Source organism: Arxiozyma heterogenica (assembly GCF_036370985.1).
Source record: "Arxiozyma heterogenica strain weizmannii chromosome Unknown scaffold_17, whole genome shotgun sequence".
NCBI lineage: Eukaryota > Fungi > Ascomycota > Saccharomycetes > Saccharomycetales > Saccharomycetaceae > Arxiozyma > Arxiozyma heterogenica.
Window position 1 is genome coordinate 537,722 of NW_027042670.1, and position 23,052 is coordinate 560,773.

Consider the following 23,052-nt stretch of genomic DNA (forward strand, 5'->3'; position numbering starts at 1 on the left):
CGAATCGGTATTTGATACACTATCTCAAAAAAATGGTACAACAGAAAACAAATCAAAAATAAACATGCAAAAACAACTTACCCATCAACAGTTTGAACTTATTAATGCATTAATAGAAAAAAAGTTCTGCTGGAGGTAACAATATAGTTAGTCATTATATCCACATTTTCATATATATAAATATAACACATATATAGTTTTTATTTTCTATCTAAATTACACTGTATGCATAACTAATTACTTATTAGTTAACAAGATAAATCCTTTTTTAATGTACCATTGAAGAGTAATACTGATTATTAGCAATATTATCTCACACAAGAATTCTGTGTTTTATAATTGTTATTAGATGTTATTACACAATTGCAACCTCAAAAAAAATGTAAACCGAAGTACTTTTGTACTAACCTTAGTTTAACCATTTTTTCTTCCTCTCTATTATTCTTCACCCAATAACTTCCATATTCACTACACATTTTTAGAAAATTATTCTAAGGATGGCGATACCGTGCAAGGTATTGGACTATTTGCCACCGAGGCTACCGAAGTATTAACATTGGAGGGTATTATCAACGGAGTACTTGCAAATTTTGAATCAAATACACTAAAATCAATTGGTTTTGTATCATTAGTAATCTCTTGATATTTTTGAATCACTTGATTTTCTAATTCTAGTGAATCATTATAGATCACAGAGTCCTCCGTATTATATACCCTAGCATTCGAAAATATCAAATGGAAATCTTCCACTATTTCAAATAAGGAATTATAGAGCTTATTATCAATATGATATCTAATGTTTTCAAATGCACAAGGATACTTGATTAATAAGTAATAATCTGGATATATAGTTTTTGGTGGTCTTTCCATAAAAATTGGAGACAACAGTCTACCTAATTCATTTTTATGGTTCAATGCAAAGTCATAAATAAGCTCTGCTTGACTTGAAATCGCTTCCCGTTCTACCAATGGAAGTGCTGTATTATCTAATACCCTAATATAATGTAATCCATTCTTATTTTTACTAGGACGGCCACGACCACGACCTTTACCACGACCACGTGTAGATTTAGAGGCCCTCGTTTTTGTTGAAGTTCTTGCAGACTTGATGGATGTCTTGCCTGCTGTTGTAATAGCACCTTCTTCATCCTGTTGTTCTTGATATACTGTTGCATGATCATTCATTGACCCTTCAGGTGTGCCTGCTATAGTTAGTGGTGTCTCTGGTATAATACCATCTCCATTATTCTCCAACTTGGCTTGCTTTACCCTATAAGAAGAATTATCAGCCTGTCCTTTCCGTTTTCTACCTCCTCTAATTTCATCATCATCATCATTCTCATCATCTGTAATTTCAAATTGCTTCAACCATTGCTCTTCCGTAAGATCATCATTATAAACTGTCTTCTTTCTATCTCTAGATGATCTGCCTTCGCTTAATTTTAACGTTTCATTCTCCTTAACTTCTTCTTCTGTTGGGATCTCCTTTGTATAGATATCTGGTAATTCTGAGATATCAAATAGTCTAGTTTTAATACCCAACTCTGAATCGTTTACAGCCCTTTCATTATCTAAATTAGAAAATATTGCTAATTCGTTATCATCTCTAGCCAACAATTCGTTGATCTCACTATCATTCAATTCATCCTCTTCCAAATCACCAGCTTCTCTTCTTCTTCTACGATCTTCTTCTGCCTCTAACAACGACCTTAATAAAGCTTCTTGTTCTTCTGCTGTAGATTTATTATCAAATTTACCAGCTTGAATAACTTTTCCATCAATATCCAACTTTTTATGAGCCCTTTCCAAAATAGCCTCTTCAACAGAGTGTTCAGTAATCAATCGTAAAATCCTTACTTCATTCTTTTGACCAATTCTATGTGCTCTATCCTGTGCTTGTAAATCTTGATGTGGATTCCAATCTGTATCAAAAATAATAACAGTATCTGCTGTCTGCAAGTTTAACCCTAAACCACCTGCTCTTGTTGATAGAATAAAACAAAAATATTCAGACTCTGGATCATTAAACAATCTTAGAAGAACACTACGTTCATCTGATTTTGTATGCCCATCCAATCTAAGATATTTTATATCCATAAATCTTAGAAAATCTTCCATAATATCCATAATTTGAGTCATTTGGAAAAAAATCAAAACTCTATGACCTGTAGCCTTTAATTTTGGTAAAACTCTTTCCAATAACTCAAATTTGCCCGCTACTCTCCAAATATTAAAATTAGTTTCCCTAGTTGGATTGATTTGATCTTCCACTTCTTCAAAGACAAAGGGATGATTACATATCTTTTTTAATTGCATTAATTGATTGTTAAATCCACGAAGCCCAACCATTTTCTTATTCGTATGATCACCAACATATAAACGACGATGTTTCAACATCTGTTGATACATAATCTGTTGTAATGCACTCATCTTACACTTGATAACCTTTTCCACCTTATCTGGTAAATCTTTTTCCACATCTTTCTTCAAACGACGTAACAAGAAAGGACGTAACACTTTATGTAATCTTCTAATGACTAATAAAGTTTCTTCTTCACTTAACTCAATCTTATCTTGACCACCAGTATTTGCAAATGGTGTATTAAACCATTCATCAAATGACTGTACAGAATTAAAAATCTTTGGAAGGACAAAATTTAATAACGCCCATAGTTCAGGCAAATTATTTTGTAATGGTGTACCAGTAAGAATTAATCTGTAGTCTGAATGGTAGTATGTATTTAAGGTCAATGACAACTTTGATTGAGCATTTTTCATCCTATGGCCTTCATCAATAATCATATGAACCCATTTAATTTTAGACAATAATGCCTTTTCCTTAATAATATATTCAAAAGTAGTTAACACTACATCAAAATTACCACTCCGAATTGTGGCTTGCTTTAATTTTCTTTCAGCAGGTGTACCTTTAAAAGAAACAGTACGAAGTGTTGGAGCCCACTTGGCAAATTCGTTGCTCCAATTTGATAAGGTCGATAAGGGAACAATAACTAAAAACGGACCATGAACCTTTTTAACCTCATATAAATACGTTAACAATGAAATCGTCTGAATAGTTTTACCTAACCCCATCTCATCTGCTAAAATACCATTCAAATGATTGTTAAATAAAGAAACCATCCATTGTAAACCTTTTATCTGGTATTCTTTTAATGTACCACCAACTAAAATAGATGGTTGCTGCTTAATCTCTTCTTTGATTCTATGTGCCACATTATAATAATCAGCATTCTCTTGTTCCTCTACATCGACATTGATTAGCCCATTTTCACCACTCACTGAAGAGGCAGGAGTTGCAGACGTACTAGATTCATCGCCATCTTTTTTAAGATGTGATTCAATCATAGACTTTGTAAAATTTTGTTGATCCTTCACCGCATTTGTTAAAGACTCCAAAAACTCATTGGTCTGTCTTAATAAATGTGTGATTCTTGTGTCCTTTGTCTGATCTAACAGCTTGATATATGCTTCTTCATCGTTAGCTTTTAAAGCTTGCAAACGTTCTTTTGCTTTTCTCTCTTGTCTCTTTTGTTCCTCTTTTTCAAGATTACCATGTAAAGTAATTAATTTATGACCGAATTTTATTCTTCTACTTCTATTTTCTAGTCTACCATTAAATTGTTTTATTGATCTATCCAAAATAAACTCCAATCTCCTAGCCCCGTCCCTTTTTCTCCTTTCATACTGTTGTAATTCATGTTTCCTGTAAAGCTCTTCTGTTAAGAGAGTATCCTGAATATTAATATCTCTAATCTTGGAAAGAAAATTTGGATGAGTATTAGTAAGTAATGAATTTTGATACCATTCAAATTGTAAAACGTGCCCTCTTACTGCTTTTTGTAATGGCAACAACTGCAATGCACGATAATCAACCATGGCTTTATCCTTTGTTATTTTATCTACTTTATCGTCTAATAAAATTGCTAAACAGTCGTTCACAGCTGTATCTAGATTTAATGCAATTAATGTCTGATATATTTCAGCGGTTGTATGTGTATCAATACCTTCTGGCAATAATGAAGGGATTATAGTAAAATCTGTAGGATCCTTTGGAAAAAGAGATTCATAAGCCACTTCTGTATTAATTATAGATGGCAACGAATAGGAATCAACCATGATATCTGGATCTTCAATTTCAATTATTTTTTCTGCCATATCATTTTTTTTCCTGAATTCATCTAATGGAATAGGAGGTGCTGGTTCAGGAGGTTCCTGATTTTCAATAATTTTTCTTTGAATTTCTGTAGATATTTTTGACTGTGTATCTCGTGAATGCATCTTATCCAAAACTTCTTGATTTGAACTAACTGGTGTATTCTCATCTTTTGCATTTTTACTTGGTATTTCTCTCTCAGCAAACTTGGATATCTTAGTTTTTTCTGATCCGAGATTCATATTATTACCGGTATTATTTATTTTGATCTTATTAGCTCTTGGAGATTTAGTTGTCTTAAGCATGCCACCTTTATTAATCTGTGATATTTCTTGATTCGGTGAGGACTGAGGCTTAGGAATATTATTAATGTGATCAGCAGACAGAGGGCCATTACTTACAACATTTACAGGAGATTGAACTACTTGTGATTTTTGATTAATGAATGCCAAATTTTGATTCATAGATGATGACAGATTCGTTTTTGGACTGGCTGACATTGCTTCATATGCCTTTTTCATACGCAAGTACTCACTTAAACTTATTAACATCTTTTTAAAATCTGGTGGATGAGAAACTGATTGATGAATGATAGCTTGATATTCAATTGGAACATTTTGGTGATTTACTAAACACTTTAAAGCTGTGATTTGGGCTCTCAATAAGTTTGATTGGCTTGGTGTAAATATATTTGGATGTGAAGTAGTCTGCTGAGAATTCTGAGAAGTTGGAACATTTTGACTTGCTTGTTGTTGTGTTTGATTATAAACCATTTTTTGTGATGGTTGCTTATTTAGTCTGGGGGATTATTATTATTATTATTATTATTATTATTATTATCTTGAACGTGACCATATATAGAATCCTTAGGCATATTTCTCAATGTTGTATTCCCGGAATTAGTTTTTGGAGAAACTGCTTCATCTAAAGATAAAGTTTTAGTTTGAGGTACATAATTCGGTGTATTTAGGATATTATTAGATAGATTAGATGCAGTTCTATAAATATCATTTGCATTCATCTGAACATCAACATTTCTTTCAGCTGGACTAGTAACAACATTATCATTTCTATTACTTCGTATATTAACTGTTTGCGATAAATTAGAATTGATGTATTGGCCATCAGGATTCATACCACTAGTGGCGCTAGGAATCTTATTGATTTTGTTGTTATCCATGACACTTCCATTATTACGATTACTACTACTATTACTATTATTATTATCAGGGTTTCCAGAATTATTATTCAAATTATTTCTCTGTTGTAATTCCTGTTGTTGCCTAGCAGCTACCTGCAAAGTCTTTGTTAAAAATATAAATTCTGGAACATTGGGCGCGTTTTCGCCATGCTCATTACGTAGTTGTTGCCACCTAATATAACATCTATTAATTTCTTCCTTAGTGAACTGTTTCTGTGGTATCTCTATATTCATTATTAGCAAAATAGTATTATCCTAATGTAGTTAGCTATCTACTGGAACAAGTAGTGAAAAAAAAAGGAACACCTTTACAATTGTTATGTGCAATAACTATTTGAAAGCAATATAGCAAAGTGTGATATGAATATTTATAATTGCTGTTAAATAGGTATGAATAGTGAATAACCGAAATATATGGCCTCAATAAAAAAGGATATCCACTAGTTTGCTGATGGTGTGTTAAAGGATATATAAGATAATACTCTAGGTTTCTTCTAATATAACCAATATGTAAAAGAATATCTATATATCTATGATGTATGTATACCTAGAGAATAATATAAGTCGCAATGAAGATGAAATAATTGGCGGCTATATACTTATAAATTGGATTTACTGCATACCATACATGTCTTCTGCATTCAACTCTTCAATCACGAAAATACAGAAAACAAAAAAGATAAAATTGAAATTCGAAACCGGCCACGATTTTTTTCTTTCTTTCTTTCTTTTTTATGCCATTTCATAATTCTTAAAAAATAATCATACCATCATTTCACACGTTAACATCAAAAAACTGTAATATACAAAATCTACACTGACTATTACATCTTACTGTAGCAGAGGCATCGAAGATCCTTTTCCTAGGTTATATTGGATGCAAACTTTATATATATAATCAAAAATGCTTAACTATTTAACTTAAATGTTAAAAAAACACTACTATCTCCCTCCTCTTTCTGAGATCACGATGTATTTTTACTCTTCATCTTCTTCTGCCTCAGCTCCAAACAGCATCATCATGTCCAGATCATTCTGATCTAATGATTCATCTTGATTCTCTAGATCTGCATTATTTTCCATGTTATTTGTTTGTTCTTGTCCAGCATCTCTATTATTATCCTCTAAAGATTCCTCCTCCTCCTCTTCCTCATCTTCATCTGGTTCGACGTCATCGTCATCATCGATATCATCATCATCATCATCATCTTCCTCTCCATCATTATTGGACTGTTCTTGCTGCTTATTATCGATATGTGTTTGACTTTCATCATCATTATTAGTTGAGTCTTCTTCAATCTTCGAACTATACTGTATTGATTCTTCATTTGCTTTCAACTGTTTCTTCTTCAATTCAACTTCTTTCTCAAGTTTTTTAATACTTTCCACAAATCTCGATTTTAACAATGGATTAGTAGCCTTTTCTACTTTACGTATTGTTTGCGTTAATGTACTTTCCAATTCTTTTAATTCGTCTTCTAACAATTCAATATGTTGTCTCTTTTCATTTCGTCTTCCTCCTAATTCATTATCATCATCATCATCATCTTCTTCTTCTTCATCTTCTTCCTCTTCATCTTCTTCATCCTCGTCTTCTTCAGATTCATCTTCTTCCACCATACCTTCTTCAGCAGCAGACCCTTCAATTAAATCTTCTCCCTCTCTAGTAACCTTATTTTCAGTATTAGAAGTAACCTCGTTTTGATTCTTTAATTTTTCTTGTAAATTTTTCGCTTCATCATCATCCTCGTCACTTTCAAATGCAGCTTCAAGATCCAATTCATCATCATCCTCTTCTTCCTCTTTTTCTTCTTCTTCTATATTCTCACCTTTGTCTGTAGTTTCACGCTTTTCCAAATTACTATCTGAGTTGTTTGAAATATTAGTTGATAATGGTGGACTCGTTTTAATAGTCAAAGAGTCCATTTGCTGTTGAGATGAGAGATTCAAATGACTCTGTGAAGTCAATGGTAATGGCTTTGTATTTATTTCTTCTTCAGTAATTAATTCGAATGTGACCTCTTCAGCTTTATCATCCTCATTTAAAAGTGTTTCTACTACATTCTCCACATATTCGAATTCTACCGAATTCATTTTCCTTCTAAATCTACGATTTCTAACATTATATAATGGTGCAGTCAACCCATGCTTATAATCGTATGATTTTACTGCAATTTTGTCAATTTGTTGAGGGGTCATATCATGGTTCCCATGACTTAAATGCTGCCTTAGTAACTTGATTTTTTCTCTATGGATCTCCTGTATGATGTCTTCATAATGATTACTAACGAGATCTTCAGTATCAGGTACTTGTAAATCAAATACTTCCTCCTCTTTATCAATCGTCCTGATGCACAGCAACATTTGGCTAATATCAAAGGTCTTTAAAAGATTTTTTCTATCCACACTTTTATTGACTTCAATGATAGTAGGTAGATCAACGAGGATAGCACCATACATGTAACCATTAATCATTACCACTGCATGTCTATCTGTGACCCATTTAATACCTATACCTGAATAATCACCAGCTTCGATAGAATTTTTGACAAAATCCACTTGTGTATCGGGTACAACCCTTAGTATAATACCGGATTCAATTAAAGGGTCACTCTCAACATCTGAATCTTCTGAATCATATCCTTCACCAGGAATACGAATTGCTTTAACTCGTACTCTTGGTTCATGTCTTTTCACTTTGATTCCACTATTATTTTCTTCTTTCTTCTTTAAATTTAGTTTTATTTTTATTGGACCTGCCTTCTTAACAATATTATTGGAAGTTACATGATTCTCCTTTTTCAAATTTATCTTTATCTTAGGTATAACCTTTGTGTTATCCTCATTCAATTTTGTCTTAATTTTAATCTTTTTCTTAGTCTGAGAGGGTTCTTCGGAGGACTCCTCAGTCTTAGACCTTTTTAACTTCACTACGGTCATTTTAATAATATATGAGTAATCTAACGAAGTTTTTGTAGATATAATACACTGATATTTTTGAACGTTGTAAGTCAATGAAAAGTTAAAACTTCAGTAAAATAGATGATAATTTACTTTATATTTTCTCTTTTTTTATTTTTTATTTTTGGAGACCACTTTCCCACTCATTACCGACTTTAATATATATATAATATACACATACATAGGTATATATTATATGATACCAGAAACACTATATAATGTAACTTAATATGCCCGCATTTATCTGCTGGAACCAAGTAATGCTAGTAGTCATTCTATACTACAACCAATAGCAACAAACACCTTATAGTAGACATCTGCCAATGCAAGTATAACAAATAACAAGATATGTATGATGGGGTGTGTGGATGTACACAAAACACAATGCTTCAAACTCTCTAAATCTTTCTTTTGTTCTGTTAGAACCAACTAGAGAGGAAGAAGAGAGTAAATGATGATTGTTAGTATAACCAGCTCCACATATTTGTACAGAAGAAACGGGTACTGTAAGATGAAGCTTTTGAATATATATTTTTAAATATATCTTACATGAAATTGCCTAAATTCATGTTAGTCTAGACAAATTTTGAAAAAGATTTATAGGAGAAAATGCCTATCAGGGTCCCAACTTTGAAAGAAATAAGTTCCATCAAATATAACTATCAGTTCCAATATTTGGTTAACCCTACTGTGTGTGATAGAATATTTTCCAAATTACAATTAAATACTGTTTACCCCAATGATTGCCACGATCTTAAAGTTTTGGATTTATATCCTGGTCCTGGCCAGACTTCAGTGATATTCAATAATAAATTCACTCCAAAACAACATTTTTTGATGGACATTAGGAATTCATATGTTGATTTTCAAGACAGATATTTGGTCCCGTATAATAATGGGAATAAATTGACCCTAATACGGAAAGATCCTTATGATTGGAGTTCATATACCGATTTAATAGAAAAAGAAAGACAATTAGATCCTGGGTTTCAAAATAAATCACATTTACATAACGAGTTTCTAATAATGGCAAATGTTACGGAACGTAAATATGAAGGTTTGATAATTCAGTGGCTAAGTTGTCTAGGCTATAAGAATTGGTTAATGAAGTATGGGAATGTTAAAATGTTACTATGGTTACCTACCCAAACTGCCATTAAGTTACTAGCTCTGCCTGGAACAAAGCATCGTAATAAATGTTCTCTCTATTTGGAAGCTTTTGCTGATACCAATTTGGTGGCTTTTTCAAAGAGTTTAACAGTAATACAAAATTTCGATCCAACACTTATAAAAAAATGTGATCCTATCTTTATTGATGACCCAAACGATATTTTCCCTAGTAATCCTTCTGATGAATCCATATCTTTATTAGAAATTAATCCAAAAGACCATAATATTGATATCGATACATGGGATTATGTCACAAAACAATTAATGATTCTAAGAAGAACACCTCTTATTGATGCTGTTGAATCCCTGGGCCATGGTGCAAGAGAATATTATTTGGAAACTATCAAGGATAAACAATTGATGAACAGATGTCCGGTTACTTTCACTTTCGAAGAGTTTGAATATATTACGCAATTGTTTATCAACTGGCCCTTTAAGCCCGATATTTATACAGAATTATATGATTTGAAGGTTGATGAACCTAGGAATTGACAGCTATTTCAATAAACAAGATATCACATTCTAGCACTTGTCTTCAGATATATCTATATATGTGTACATAAAAAACAGAGATAAAAAAAGAAAGAAAAAACAAGAAGAACAAAATCGATTCATTGATAACTTGAAAAAGTGAATTCTTATAAATCCTTTTATGTATAAATTAGTGTTTAACCATATTTTTTCCATTTTCTTTATTAATACTTTTTTTACATATGTATACCATACTATTATTATACAAAAAAGTAGATTTTAACTATTATACAATATAAACAAAATAAGATAAAATAAAATAAAATAACGTTTTTAAATCATATCATTATACCCTAAAATTCTCATCAACCTAAACTAATATTTTCTTTTTGCCGTAAGCAGACCAACATCTAAATAATAATACTCTCTTAAGTTGTAGAATTATTCATCACTCTCTATTTTCTTTTGTGATTCTACATATTCAGAAGCCTTTGCCTTCACATAATCAATCATCTTAGTATCGTCTTTATTTTCTTCAAATTGCAACCATTTATTGAAGAAAAATTTAGCTTGTTTTCTAGTTATCTTTTTAGTAATAACCCTTTCAAATAATTCTTCAACTTTTTTCTTTTCATCAGCCTTAATTTCTTGATCAATATATACATTCCATAAGTCAATTCTCTTTGGTGCATCTGCCAATAAACCTTCAAACAAGGAACGACCTCTTTCGGCATCACCTTTACTGAATTCTAGTTGGGCAAACTTTCTAACAACTTCAATATGATTACGCTTAGGTAATGATTTTAAGGCGCTAGCTAAGATTGAACGAGCTTCATCTTCATGTTTGTTTGAAAGAAGGAAATCACACCATGCAACCCATATGGATACTTTTTCACTACCAAACTTCTTGGCAGTAACCTTAAATAATTCAACAGCCTTATCCAATTTTTCACTCATTTGATAAATACTCAATAACTTGGTGTGAATGGTGTAGGAATCCATATATTGACATGCCCTTTTAAATACTTCAGTTAAAGTCTCTGGGGTACCAAAAGTGTTTTCTAAGTTCAACATAGCAATCCAAATATTTAATTTCTCAGATTCTTCTCTAAAATTAATAGTTTTCAAAGCACGTTCTGCAATTTCACGAGCCTTTTCAATTTCACTTAATTGCAATTGGAATGCCATATAATTCATCCACACAACAGAGGAGTTTGGATTACCAATAATCAGACGTTCGAAATCACTAACAGATTCTGGAGCTCTAGTATTAATATCAATAGTCTTATCCTCAACAATCTTTTCTTTTCTTCTTCTGTGTTTATGTTTTGTGCCTTCAGTGAAGTCAACTTCTTCATCATCGTCCTCATCAAACTCATCATCTTCTTGTGCTTGATCTAAAATAGAAGCAGTCCAATCAAAATCTGTACTTAATGATAATCCATTTGTAGATATTGAAGTTTTCTTAACAACATGAGTTTCTTCCTCATTATCTGAATTGTCTTCTGAGTCATTGTCATCAAAATTAACTGCATCCATATCCACATCCTGATCTTCTTCAAATTCATCTTTCTTTTGTTCTTTAACATGCTCTTTGTTAGCAAAATGGGAAGCCTTCAAACTTAAAGATAACTGCTTCTTTGATGGATTAGTCTTCAATACAATAGCTTTTACTCTATCACCAGGACCAAATAGAGTTGATATGTCTTTTGGAGCAGTTTCCGCAATTTCCGAAATGTGAGCTAAACCTGTACAATTAACAGTATTATCTAGTTTAACAAAGACACCAAAATTGGTGACATTCTTAACGGAACCATCAAAAATATCACCAACCTTAATATCTGAGTAATTTTTCAATATTTGTAATTCACCATTTACTTCGGATTCTCTCAAAGTTAATAAGACATGTTCATCATCATCACATGAAACAACCTTACCAATTACATGTTGCATTGGCTTATAGAATTTTTCCCAATTTTTTAAGTATGAATCGGACAATTTGCTGACTGGTATGAAAGCATCAAGTGATCTTCCAAGAATAATAAATAAACCTTTATTAGTGACAGATTTAACAAAACCATGCACAATATCACCTTGTTTTACATCTTTATGAGAAGTAATACTAGGTGAGATAGGTGAATTTGATCTTAGAGATAGGCTGATTTTTTTCTTTTCTGTATCCACAGAAAGGACCTTGGCAGCAAGGACTTGATTTAGTCTATCTCCGAACACACTGTTTAAGGACATTGAATAATCATCCAAAGCATCAGTTATGAACGATATACCAGTTACTTTATTTCCTAAATCCAACAAAACATATTTATCATAAATACCTGAGATACGAGCTGGAACTATATCACCAGCCTTCAAATGTTCATAGTCTCTTACAATATGTGATTTGCTAACAGCATTAATAAAGCCATGTTCTAAATCAACAGAGTCAATTTTAACTGGGATAACAGAACCTAGTGGGAAATTATCTTGAATATTCATTGAAATATCTAAACCATCTGCAGATAGATCAACCAATGGTAGTTTAGCCTTTAAATCAGGATTGATAGTTAACCATAAATAATTGGAAGCATAATTATTAACAAAACCAAGGAATTCATCGTTGATCTTAACATCTTGAATAGTTGTTAAATTAGCCTTATCTTGAAGTAGAACTGAAGGCTTCATAGACAATTCATATACAGAAGCTTTGCTTATTTGATGAGTTATTGGAAGGAATCTATGACTTCTGATGTCATGTTTACCAATGATTTTACCTTTTAATATTTGATCCTTTTTAAAAATGCTTAGTGGCGCTTTTTTATCCTCTATTTTATCAATTTCATCATACACTTCAGAAACATCAATTCTACCATGAATATTATCTGCTATGATAACATTCAATTGATTCTTTTTTACATTCTTGACCTTAACCTTGATTACTTTACCTTCTGCAAGGTCTGTTACAGATTTGATATTGCTATCAATGGCACCAGTAATTTCATCTGTTTTACTGTTTTGGACAGAAGATTTCTGCTCTCTCAAAGTTAATAAAAATCGTTCATTTGTATCATCAAATCTGAGTATAGCAGCCTTAACAGATTGTCCAACATAAAATTTCTTTGTTATATCCACATCCCTACTCTCAACAGCATAACTTGGTAAAACCAACCCAACGTTTTTAGCAGTAAATGCGACAAACAAACCCCTGTCAGAAATAGATTTGATATAAGCTGGGAAAAACGTGCTTTTGGAAGCTGTTGTAATAGCCTTATATGTAATTGGTAGAGTTTCTGCTTTTGCAGCTTCAATTAAAGACTTTTTCAATGTTAAGTTAAAAACTTGGGTTCTATTTTCTTTGTCAATAACCAAACCCTGTAAATGGGTTCCTACAACAATCTTTTTCAGGGCAGCTCTGTTTTGTTCTATCCTGTCATCAGATAAATGTGCAACATAAATAATACCACGTAAGTCCAAATCCTTGGTTGAAACAATTAAAGAATCCTTAGTCTTTTCAACTATTGTCACATCAACGATAGTTCTACCAGGAACCATATCTTCAATAGCCTTTCTTTGGGCTTCAGCATTTGTGTTGGCAAGCTTACAAGTTGCAAGAACTCTTTTTCCTTCAACATCAACTTTTAATAATTTGACTGTAACGGTTTGACCTAATCTTAAATGTTGTTCTGGTTTCTTTACAAATACTTCAGAAATCTCTGCATTTGGCAAAAAACCTCTAACATCACCAAAGAACGTAAGAACACATCCTGATGGCTTAAATGCTTGAACTGTAGCAACAGTCTTTTCGTTCTTTTCGTGGAGTTCTGCTGCCTTATCATAGGATGTTACTAGTGGAATATCCTCGTCGGAAACATTAACTAGTGTTTTCTTTAGCGTAACATATATATGATTTTTGCCATCAACATCCAGGACTCTAGCCTTAACTTTTGAACCAATTTTAAACTTTCTTTCTGGGTAGACTAATCTGGTATCTGATATATGCATAGGTGGTACACTGGCAATAAACTGACCGTTAAAGATTTTTAATTGAATTCCATTAGAAGACACAGATACAATTTCACACCCTGGAATAACTTCTCCAATTTGAATATCTTTGTTTCTTAAATACTTTTGTTTGATAATTTGAGAATCCGTAGTCATTTCATAACACCCATCAATGGTGTTATAACCAATTACTCTGGCTTCTAAATCATCTGTTTTTTCTAACTTCCCAATCTTAGATTTATGCACTCTACCAACTAAATCATTGTTTAATGCTAGGTACAAGTAAAAGTCATCGCTACCTTTGACTTTAGTAGTATCAAATATATAACCTACTGGGAAGGCGTTCAATGCTTCTGTCTGTTTTAGTTCGGGTGAAAGATTGACAATGTGTGGTAAAGTCGAAAACAATATTGTTTTTTCACCATGTTTGTCATATAGGGTAGCAATAATCCTACCTTGTAAATTAGAACCAAGTGCAAATTTATGTTTAATATCTTCTTCTTTAAAAGTGTTCAAATGATAGCAGCTAACAAATGCAGGGATCATCCCAAAACATTTACCAGCAATACCCTTATCCACATATTGTTGGCATAGTAAATCTACTGGTTGGCCTGGTAAAACAGCTTCAACAGAAGATATTTGAGTAACTTTATTCTTGTGCTGGTTAAAATCCAAATTAACATTTATAACACGATCATTCGTCTTTGAAATATTACCAAGAAAAACAGAACCTGGTAATAAGTTGTCAAAGTTTGGTGTGTCTTTTTTAGAAATAAACCCAGTTACACCATCTATACCCAAATCTAAGGTAGCACCGTGGTCTTCAATACTTTGAACAGAACATTGAATTGCAGTGGATTTTTGCAAGTCATCTTTTGTAAAAGAGTTGACAATAGATGGTTCTATTGTCAACTCTAATCTCTTCTTCTTATTCTTCTTTACCTTAGAGTCAAGTGCACTGTTATTGATGACAGTACATCTAATCCATTGACCTATCTTGAAATAACTATGTAAGTCAGGTAATTCGGGATTTTTATGATTTGTACTCTTATTAGATTCAGTGTCAGATTCAGATTCATATTCATCTTCAGCTGTATCTTTGTTAGTTTCACCTTCTTCATCAGAATCCATACTGTCATCTAAATCTTCTAATATTTTAGTAAACTGTTCAGAAATATGAGTCATATTTACATAACCAGATATGTTATCAGTAAAAGTTACACAGATATCATATTTAGATATTTCAGTGATTTGACCTAATAAAGTGGAATTTACTCTTAAGTTTTTAAAATTGATGTGTGGAATAACAGAGAGTTTTTGCTCGTCTACATTTTCAACATTTACATTGTCTTTTGATTTATTGTTTTTATCCAGTTTCTTCTTTTTTTTAGGTCTTGCTGATTCCACAGTATCTTTGGAATTACCGAATAAGGCATCCTTTGCAGCTTCATTAGCAACTTTTTTCAATTCTAGTGGAGTTAATACAGATCCACCACCTCTTGGGAAAGATAATTTGTCACTATTTTTTACTAATAAAGATGTTGCTGGTTTTTGTGTGCTGTCTTCTCTTGAAAGGGGAAATTCCTCATTTCTCTTTCTTTTTGAAGAAGAAACCATAGTGTTACGTTCACAGCAAAATGGTAGTTGAGGGTATAATAATGATTATTTCTGGATTCTTGTGTTTGTATGGGGATCGTGTCTAACAATAGGGCAAGTAATAACTTATATAAGATCATCTACTTTTTTAATTTCATAGCTCATCGCCAGGTACCTGCGAAATATCAATAATTTTTTTTTTCTTATTGAAAAATTTTCAAGAAAATATAAAATCATTTATTACGGTTTTTAAATAAACACTTTTATGCTGGGACTGTTTTACATCGGTGCATCATATATTTTATTTTTCTTTTCCACTGTAGATAAAAACTAAAAGTACTGCTGGATTAGGTTAGATCGGTTTTTAAAGATTGTGGCATTATGATTTAAAAAAAAATCACAAATCTTAAAAATAGCAGACTTGTTTGAGGTCGCAAGTAGTCTTTATGTATTCTTTCATTTATTTACTAACTTTTTATTTTTTTTTTTCAATTGCGTACTTTTTGCGATGAGATTCAGGTAGCTATGGATTTAGATCCTTGATTCTTTAAGTAGTAAGTGACAATACTACTTGGATTTTGTGCAAACGCTAAATGAGAGAATTGGTTTTAGTTAATTTCCGTACATCTACTCCGTGGTGCTATTATGAAGTTTTAAAGTTCTTTACTTGATGGCCCATAATATAGTTATTCTAAAAATATGTTCAGGTCTGGATGAGAGGAATTCTTACGTAACTTCAAGTCTCTTTTCTTTTTTTGTATTGTTGTTGTATTGTTTGCCGTATTAGTTATCTGGTGTAACTCTTATTACAAATGTTTAGGTATTGCTGGAGTGGTATTATAGACAGTCTTGGAAACCTTATATAGAAGCAGTGGAGTAAAAAGAAAGTTGTAAGAATGTTGATTCCAAAGGAAGAAAGAACTAAGATTCACAGATACTTGTTTCAAGGTATGTTTGGTTCGTAACCAGGGGTGAGATAAGATAAGGAAGGAATAAAAGGAACCAGAATTGTAATGATTAAAATTTAGGGTCTATTGCGTTAAATGTTATATAATTAAAGGTTATTTATGAAAACAAGTAATACGAAAGTAAAGATCTACTTATGAAAGTTCCAAATTATTACAACTCTTTAACTTAGGGAAGAGCTCAAAGAAATTACAATGTGTATACTATCAATTGCAGTAGACAACAAAATGAAAAGTAGTCCAGGGTGAATATTCAAAAAGAGATATAAAAGATTCTAACACTTATCATAATTTTGAAATCGATCGGTAAATATAAAAGTTATAAGAATTGTTATTTACTAACAGCGATTACTTTTTATTGATATTACAATGACGATATAGTTGTTAATATACTTCAATAATTCTTTCCTTGCATAAATATATTGTTTCTTTTAATTTTTTTCTTTTTTAAAAACAGAAGGTGTTGTTGTTGCAAAAAAGGATTTCAACCAACCAAAACACGAAGAAATTGATACCAAGAACTTATATGTCATTAAGGCTTTACAATCTTTAACTTCTAAAGGTTACGTCAAGACTCAATTCTCTTGGCAATATTACTACTACACCTTAACCGAAGAAGGTGTTGAATATTTAAGAGATTACTTACATTTACCAGAACACATTGTTCCAGGTACTTACATTCAAGACAGATCTCAAAACCAGAGACCACAAAGAAGATACTAAGTTATTTGAATTTTTGTTTTTATATTTATTAAATAAGGATATATACATTCTCATAAATTAATTAAGAATAAACGCATTGTAAATTTTTCAACAGATTTTCGGAACGATGAATTCTCTGATACTATATATGTTTATTTTAATAGCCTCGACACACCCCCATTCAAACTGAACCACAGGTGTGTAAGAAACAAAACAAAAACGGTGAAAACAAGTTATCGAATATTTAACAATAATTTTATTATACTACACTGTACAATGCTATGTAGTGGTCTATCTAATAAATACAGTTGTGATCTTCTGGAGGAAGAAATGATAAAATTCAGATTAATATGTACTTGAATATTAAGAAATAGGTATTAAAAGGCGGACAGATAACAATCCTTAATATATTAAGAGATATTAACAGAAGATATGTGTGAAAGAAAAGATAATAATTTCAAAAACTTCTCCATATCACAAGTACCTTTCTATATTTTTCTCTTTTCTGTTTTTTTTTTTTTTCTTTTTTGTCTTTCTGTTTATTTAACACCAGAAATATTTCAATTTGACCCATATCGAACCATTCTTGACTCTTTCTTTATTCTCCATATCTTCTTGCCTCATTAGTTCTGGGTCATATATTCTTCTATGAGTCTCCAAGTCGATTTCGTCTAGTTTAGTTAAGAATGTCCAATCTCTTTTCCAGATCATATAACCAAAGTAAAAAGCAAGCCAAATTGGGAAAGCCAAATAGCTTTCAAAGAACCCCTCAGCGGTCATTGAACCTGATGGTGGAGCCAATGCCACCCAAAATTGTGCAATAAACACTAAAATGTTGAAAAATACACCGTAGACAGATCCCCAGAAACCAGTATTTGCTTTATAACCTAACTCATCCAGATCTTTGCCTTGTACTTTCATGGCCATTCTAAATCTAATGTGACTTAATAGGATAGAGGACCATGTGAATAATTCAGAAAGACCGGCAATGGCGGCTAACCAAGTGAAGACTTGTTCCTCTTGGGAGGAGCTCGCAGAAAAGGCAATAAGACCAAAGACAGCACAAGTACATAGAGCCCATAGCGGTCTACCTTGTCTGTCAATATAAGCCCAAAATTTTGGAGCAAAGCCTTGTTCCGCTAATGATGCTAATAATCTAGGAGCTGCATATAATGAAGAGTTACCGACAGATACGACCGAGATCAAGATAACTGCATTGATAATATGAGGAACGACCCTAACACCATGAATGGATGCAGCAAGGACATATGGGGAGGCGTGAGTAGCAGAACCCCCGGAACCCATTAATTGATCGTTGTTATGTGGGACATTGAAACCAATTAAGATCATGGTCAATAGATAAATGATCAAAATACGGTAAATGGATTGCTTTGCTGCAGTTGGAGTTGATTTTCTTGGATTTTCCTGTTCGTTGACGGATAACACATATAATTCTGTGCCACCATAGGAGAAGTATGCAGTAACAAGAACGTAACAAACGTCTTTAAATCTACCAATAGAATCATCGCTACCAAATGCACCTGGATCGTGCCAGTACTTACCACCGATATAACCGTCCTTTCCTGCACCACCACAATTGACAACAATGGAAAAGATGATAAAACCTGCAATCATGAGTACTTTACAACTGTTGAAAATGAACTCAGCTTCACCGTATGCACGAACACCAAAAAAATGAATAAATAATAAGAAGACATAGAAGATAACGATATACACGTCTGCATCAATTTTATCGTTCCAGTACTGAATAGTCATTGAAGAAGTAATCAATTCCAACGGTAAAACGGTTAGCCATTGTATACAGAAAAGCCAGACAGTAGCAAAACCAAAAGGTTTAGAGATAAATATGGAAGAATAGGTATTGAAATTACCAGGTAAAGTTGGATAGGTGACAGCCATTTCACCAGCTGCTTGGATCATAATGTAAGTAATGAAGGAGACAAGACCATAACCGATGACCAAAGAGGCGGGACCACCATAATGTAAACCTTTTGCATTTGCCACTAACAAACCTGTACCGATACCAGTACCAAGAGACATCATAACCACATGACGTGATTTCATAGCCTTTTTCAAGTTTCTATCAGTAGCAAAGGTTCTTCTTGTATTAACACTTTCCAAATCTTCATCGTCGTCCTCATCTGGATGTGCATTTTCTTCTGGAGGTTTGAATGAATCTATAAATCTGGTAAAAATTGAACTCTTTTTATTATAATTAGAATCTGCTAAAATACTTTTAGACTTCGAAGAATCAAGACGGTTAATCCCGTCGGTGGTAAATTCACCATAAGATTTTTCTTTGATATGTTCTATATTTCTTTTTGAGATAGATGCTGTTGAATCTCCATCACCAGAACCTGATGATGAAACGTGTTGCTCGGACATATTCTCTTATTTTAATTTTTTTTTATCTGAAAAAGTGTATATGAATAAGTATATTTGAGAAATGAATACACTAACAGTGGTATGCTAAAGTCAAAACACGACCTAAGATATATCAACTCTTGTAAAGTATTTGTGATTTATCGTGTTTATTATGAGGCGAAAGAGCTATATAACAAGACAAGCGCGAAGATGGTAATAATAGACGGGGATCAGGAAGAAAACAAACGAAGAAAAGTACACAGTTATAATTAATTATAGGGTATTTATATGAACCTGCAACTGTGGAGAGCATTACACCAGGGGGGAATACATAGTATACAGCGTATTTTAGATTTCTTTTATTTTACACACTTTTTAGATGCATATATTCTTCGAAGAAATGTCTTCTTTTTCCTGGGCCCCCTCCCCCTCTCTCTCCTCTTTTCTTTTCCTTTCTTCTCCTCTATCGCCGTCGTCGGGGTGGAAGATTCACAAAAGAAAGTAAAAAAGCAGTGATTCCTTTTTTTTTTCTTTTTTTTTTTGTTAGGGTGAAGAAATTACTCATTCATTTCTGAAAGACAAAAAAGAAAACTGTTTTGAAAAAAGTAAGTGAACATTGGGGTGGAAGAAGCAGAACAAAAAAAAAAGGCGGTGCCAAGGGCACGTCAACGTTTTTTTTTTGTTATTTTTTTGATGAATGGGTATAATTTATTCTGTGTGTCTGCTCTGCTTCTTTTCTCCTTTTCTTTCTCTCTCCCCCCCCTCTTCTTCTTCTACTTTTTTTTCATTTCTATACACGCATAGGTCTGGAAACGATAAAAGTCACAGAGATGGACCAATTTTGTACCAAGAAAATATTAGATAATACAAAACGTAAGATTTTTTTTCTCTTGTTCTTTATCCTTAATTCATTTTCTTGCTTATCTACATTAATCAGACAATGCAATGCACAATTCTTAACAATAGAGATACGTCAGAATTGATTTTTTCTTTTACTGGTCTTTCTTTTTTGTTGTTGTGAACACAATATGATTCAAACAATTATGCCAGTATGACCACAGTTTGTAAACAATACCAAAAGTATATGTCCTGTAAAGGACTAAAAAATAGATAGAAGGAAAGGGGAAGAAAAACCGGTTACGGATTTAACTTTCACTATACTCAGAGAAAGATAAGGTTTTCTTTTTTCTGTGCCGTCATGAGACGGCGTTGTTTTCTTTTTCAAACAAATTGTCCAATTGTGAGGATGTCTGTTTTTTTTTTTTATTTTTTTTTTTTTTGCTTCTTCATATTTGTATTTGTTCGTGGGTTCGATGTTCGGAAGGAACGTTTTCTCATTGATTTTTTTTTTATAGCGCATTTTTCTTTTTTTTTTTTGTTTATCTTGCTTTTTGATATTTTTTCTTTGATTATACCGTGATTACATAAATAGATACATGGTTATAGTAGAGAAATCATGCTTTAATGTCAGGTAAAACTACATCTTCAATTGGAATAAACAATTGCCACTGTCTAAGATATATTTTGTAACCAATATATGTCACAATGACTATTGGTCCTGCTAAATAATTTTGGCAAAAATTTTTTAAATCGACTCCATTCTCTCCATCAATGGGAAACAATGCTACCCAAAACTGGCATCCAAGTATTAAAATAGATATTAGCAACGCAATGATAGACCCCCAAACATCTGTCTTGGATTTATATCTATCATATTCCAATATTTGTTGTTCTGATACCATAAATAGTCTTTTTTGTTCATGTAAAATATAGCGAAACCTTATATGGGAGGCACACATTGACATCCATATAAAGATTTGTGATAAGCCAGAGACACTCAATAACCATATGAACACCTCTTCTCTTTTATCACTGGTGGCAACAAAGCCTAAACAGCCAAAAATAATCACTATCGTAAAACATATTAACGGTCTTCCTCTTTGATCAATATATTGCAACGTTTTGGGTAATATACCCTCTTGTGATAATGATAACAATAGTCTTGGAGCAGCGTACAATGAGCTGTTTGCCACTGATATTACCGCTATCAGTATTACAGAATTGATAATATGGGGGATTATTTTGATCCCATGTAACTCGATTGCAATTACAAAGGGAGAAGATGTTGTTGTTGTTGTTGTTGCTGATGTTGAGGAGTCACTGGAGGAAGAAACTGAACCCATTAACTTCGGATCATTGTAAGGCACCAAGAAACATATTATTACCAATGTTAATAAATATATTAGTAAAATCCTGATAATTATCACTTTTGTTGCCCTTGGAATAGATATTTCTGGATTCTTCTGTTCTGCAGCAGTCAATATCACCGTCTCCACTCCACCATAACTGAATGCAGCATAGCAGAATACAACAGATACACCTTTGAAACCATTTGCAAACAATCCGGGATCCTTCCAATATTTATTTCCAAGATACCCACTCGTACCTACGCCACCAGCAATGATAATTATACCCAAAATGATAAACCCACATATCATTAATATTTTGCATATATTGAAAATGAATTCGGCTTCCACATAACCTTTGGCGCCGCCTAGATTAATTAGTATAACACAGAGAAAGATTATTAGTACAAACCAGTCTAAATTGATTGATACTTCCCACCATTCGACTACCATTGCAGCTGTCACTAACTGTAATGGCAAGACAGTTATCCATTGAAAGGTGTAGATAATAGAGATTGCAAAACCGAATGCAGGATCAACTAATAAACTTGGGTACCTTGTGAAATTACCAACCATTCGACAATAGACAACTCCTAATTCTCCAGCGCTTTGAATAATCAGGTATACCATGATAGAAGACACAATATACCCGATCATTAGACCCAAAGGACCCGACTGAGATAACACTTTGCCTGTACCTACTAATAAACCCGTTCCAATTCCAGTCCCTAGAGAAATCATTACTGTGTGACGTTGTTTGATAATATGTTCTAATTCATCACTATTTTTTTCTAGATCATTATTTGAATTTCGTTTTTTAAATGATTTAATAAAACTATTGGGTAATAATATTGATTTTATTGATTTCTTATGAATCTTTTTATTCGGTTGTCTTGGGTCCTCTTCTTCTTCTTCTTCTTCTTCTTTTTCCTCATTTTCAATAATCAACTCATCTTTATTTTTATTTAATCTAATAGAAATTTCACTCTTGATATCTTTTAACATCTTTCACCTATGTATGTCTGACTCATGATTATATTAAATAAAATGATGAACAAAAAGGCAGAAAAGAGTGGAAGACTTGATAGGTGGCTGTTAATATTAATTTACAATATGTGTTTTTTTTATACCCCCACTTAAAAAGTGATATATTTATGTCATAAATATTTTTTAGTGATAGTAGTAGAAACAGTGGTAATAATGATAGCACAAAAATATATAGCAATATTAAATTGTGATATACAC

The 23,052-nt window shown here is 32.4% G+C and overlaps 7 protein-coding genes across 7 annotated transcripts; 2 read left to right on the top strand and 5 right to left on the bottom strand.

Annotated features, from left to right (window-relative positions):
• Nucleotides 1-4,967: 4,967 nt before the first annotated feature.
• PWA37_001573 (uncharacterized protein) lies at nt 4,968-5,609 on the bottom strand (the record flags this gene model as incomplete). The annotated part of the gene is made up of 1 exon (XM_064858193.1): nt 4,968-5,609. The coding sequence occupies one exon, from the start codon at nt 5,607-5,609 to the stop codon at nt 4,968-4,970; it is 642 nt and encodes a 213-aa protein (XP_064714900.1).
• Nucleotides 5,610-6,353: 744 nt separating this feature from the next.
• On the bottom strand, nt 6,354-8,315 carry TAF7 (TATA-binding protein-associated factor TAF7; the record flags this gene model as incomplete). Its single annotated transcript, XM_064858194.1, has 1 exon — nt 6,354-8,315. One exon carries the CDS (start codon nt 8,313-8,315, stop codon nt 6,354-6,356), a length of 1,962 nt encoding a protein of 653 aa, XP_064714901.1.
• A 630-nt stretch (nt 8,316-8,945) lies between these two features.
• MTF1 (RNA polymerase specificity factor) lies at nt 8,946-9,998 on the top strand (the record flags this gene model as incomplete). The annotated part of the gene is made up of 1 exon (XM_064858195.1): nt 8,946-9,998. One exon carries the CDS (start codon nt 8,946-8,948, stop codon nt 9,996-9,998), a length of 1,053 nt encoding a protein of 350 aa, XP_064714902.1.
• A 420-nt stretch (nt 9,999-10,418) lies between these two features.
• On the bottom strand, nt 10,419-15,590 carry RRP5 (Rrp5p; the record flags this gene model as incomplete). The annotated part of the gene is made up of 1 exon (XM_064858196.1): nt 10,419-15,590. One exon carries the CDS (start codon nt 15,588-15,590, stop codon nt 10,419-10,421), a length of 5,172 nt encoding a protein of 1,723 aa, XP_064714903.1.
• An 875-nt stretch (nt 15,591-16,465) lies between these two features.
• Nucleotides 16,466-17,257, top strand: RPS10B (40S ribosomal protein eS10 RPS10B; the record flags this gene model as incomplete). Its single annotated transcript, XM_064858197.1, has 2 exons — nt 16,466-16,517; nt 16,992-17,257. The coding sequence occupies 2 exons, from the start codon at nt 16,466-16,468 to the stop codon at nt 17,255-17,257; spliced, it is 318 nt and encodes a 105-aa protein (XP_064714904.1).
• A 522-nt stretch (nt 17,258-17,779) lies between these two features.
• On the bottom strand, nt 17,780-19,642 carry PWA37_001578 (amino acid permease; the record flags this gene model as incomplete). The annotated part of the gene is made up of 1 exon (XM_064858198.1): nt 17,780-19,642. One exon carries the CDS (start codon nt 19,640-19,642, stop codon nt 17,780-17,782), a length of 1,863 nt encoding a protein of 620 aa, XP_064714905.1.
• Nucleotides 19,643-21,075: 1,433 nt separating this feature from the next.
• PWA37_001579 (uncharacterized protein) lies at nt 21,076-22,812 on the bottom strand (the record flags this gene model as incomplete). Its single annotated transcript, XM_064858199.1, has 1 exon — nt 21,076-22,812. The coding sequence occupies one exon, from the start codon at nt 22,810-22,812 to the stop codon at nt 21,076-21,078; it is 1,737 nt and encodes a 578-aa protein (XP_064714906.1).
• Nucleotides 22,813-23,052: the final 240 nt, after the last annotated feature.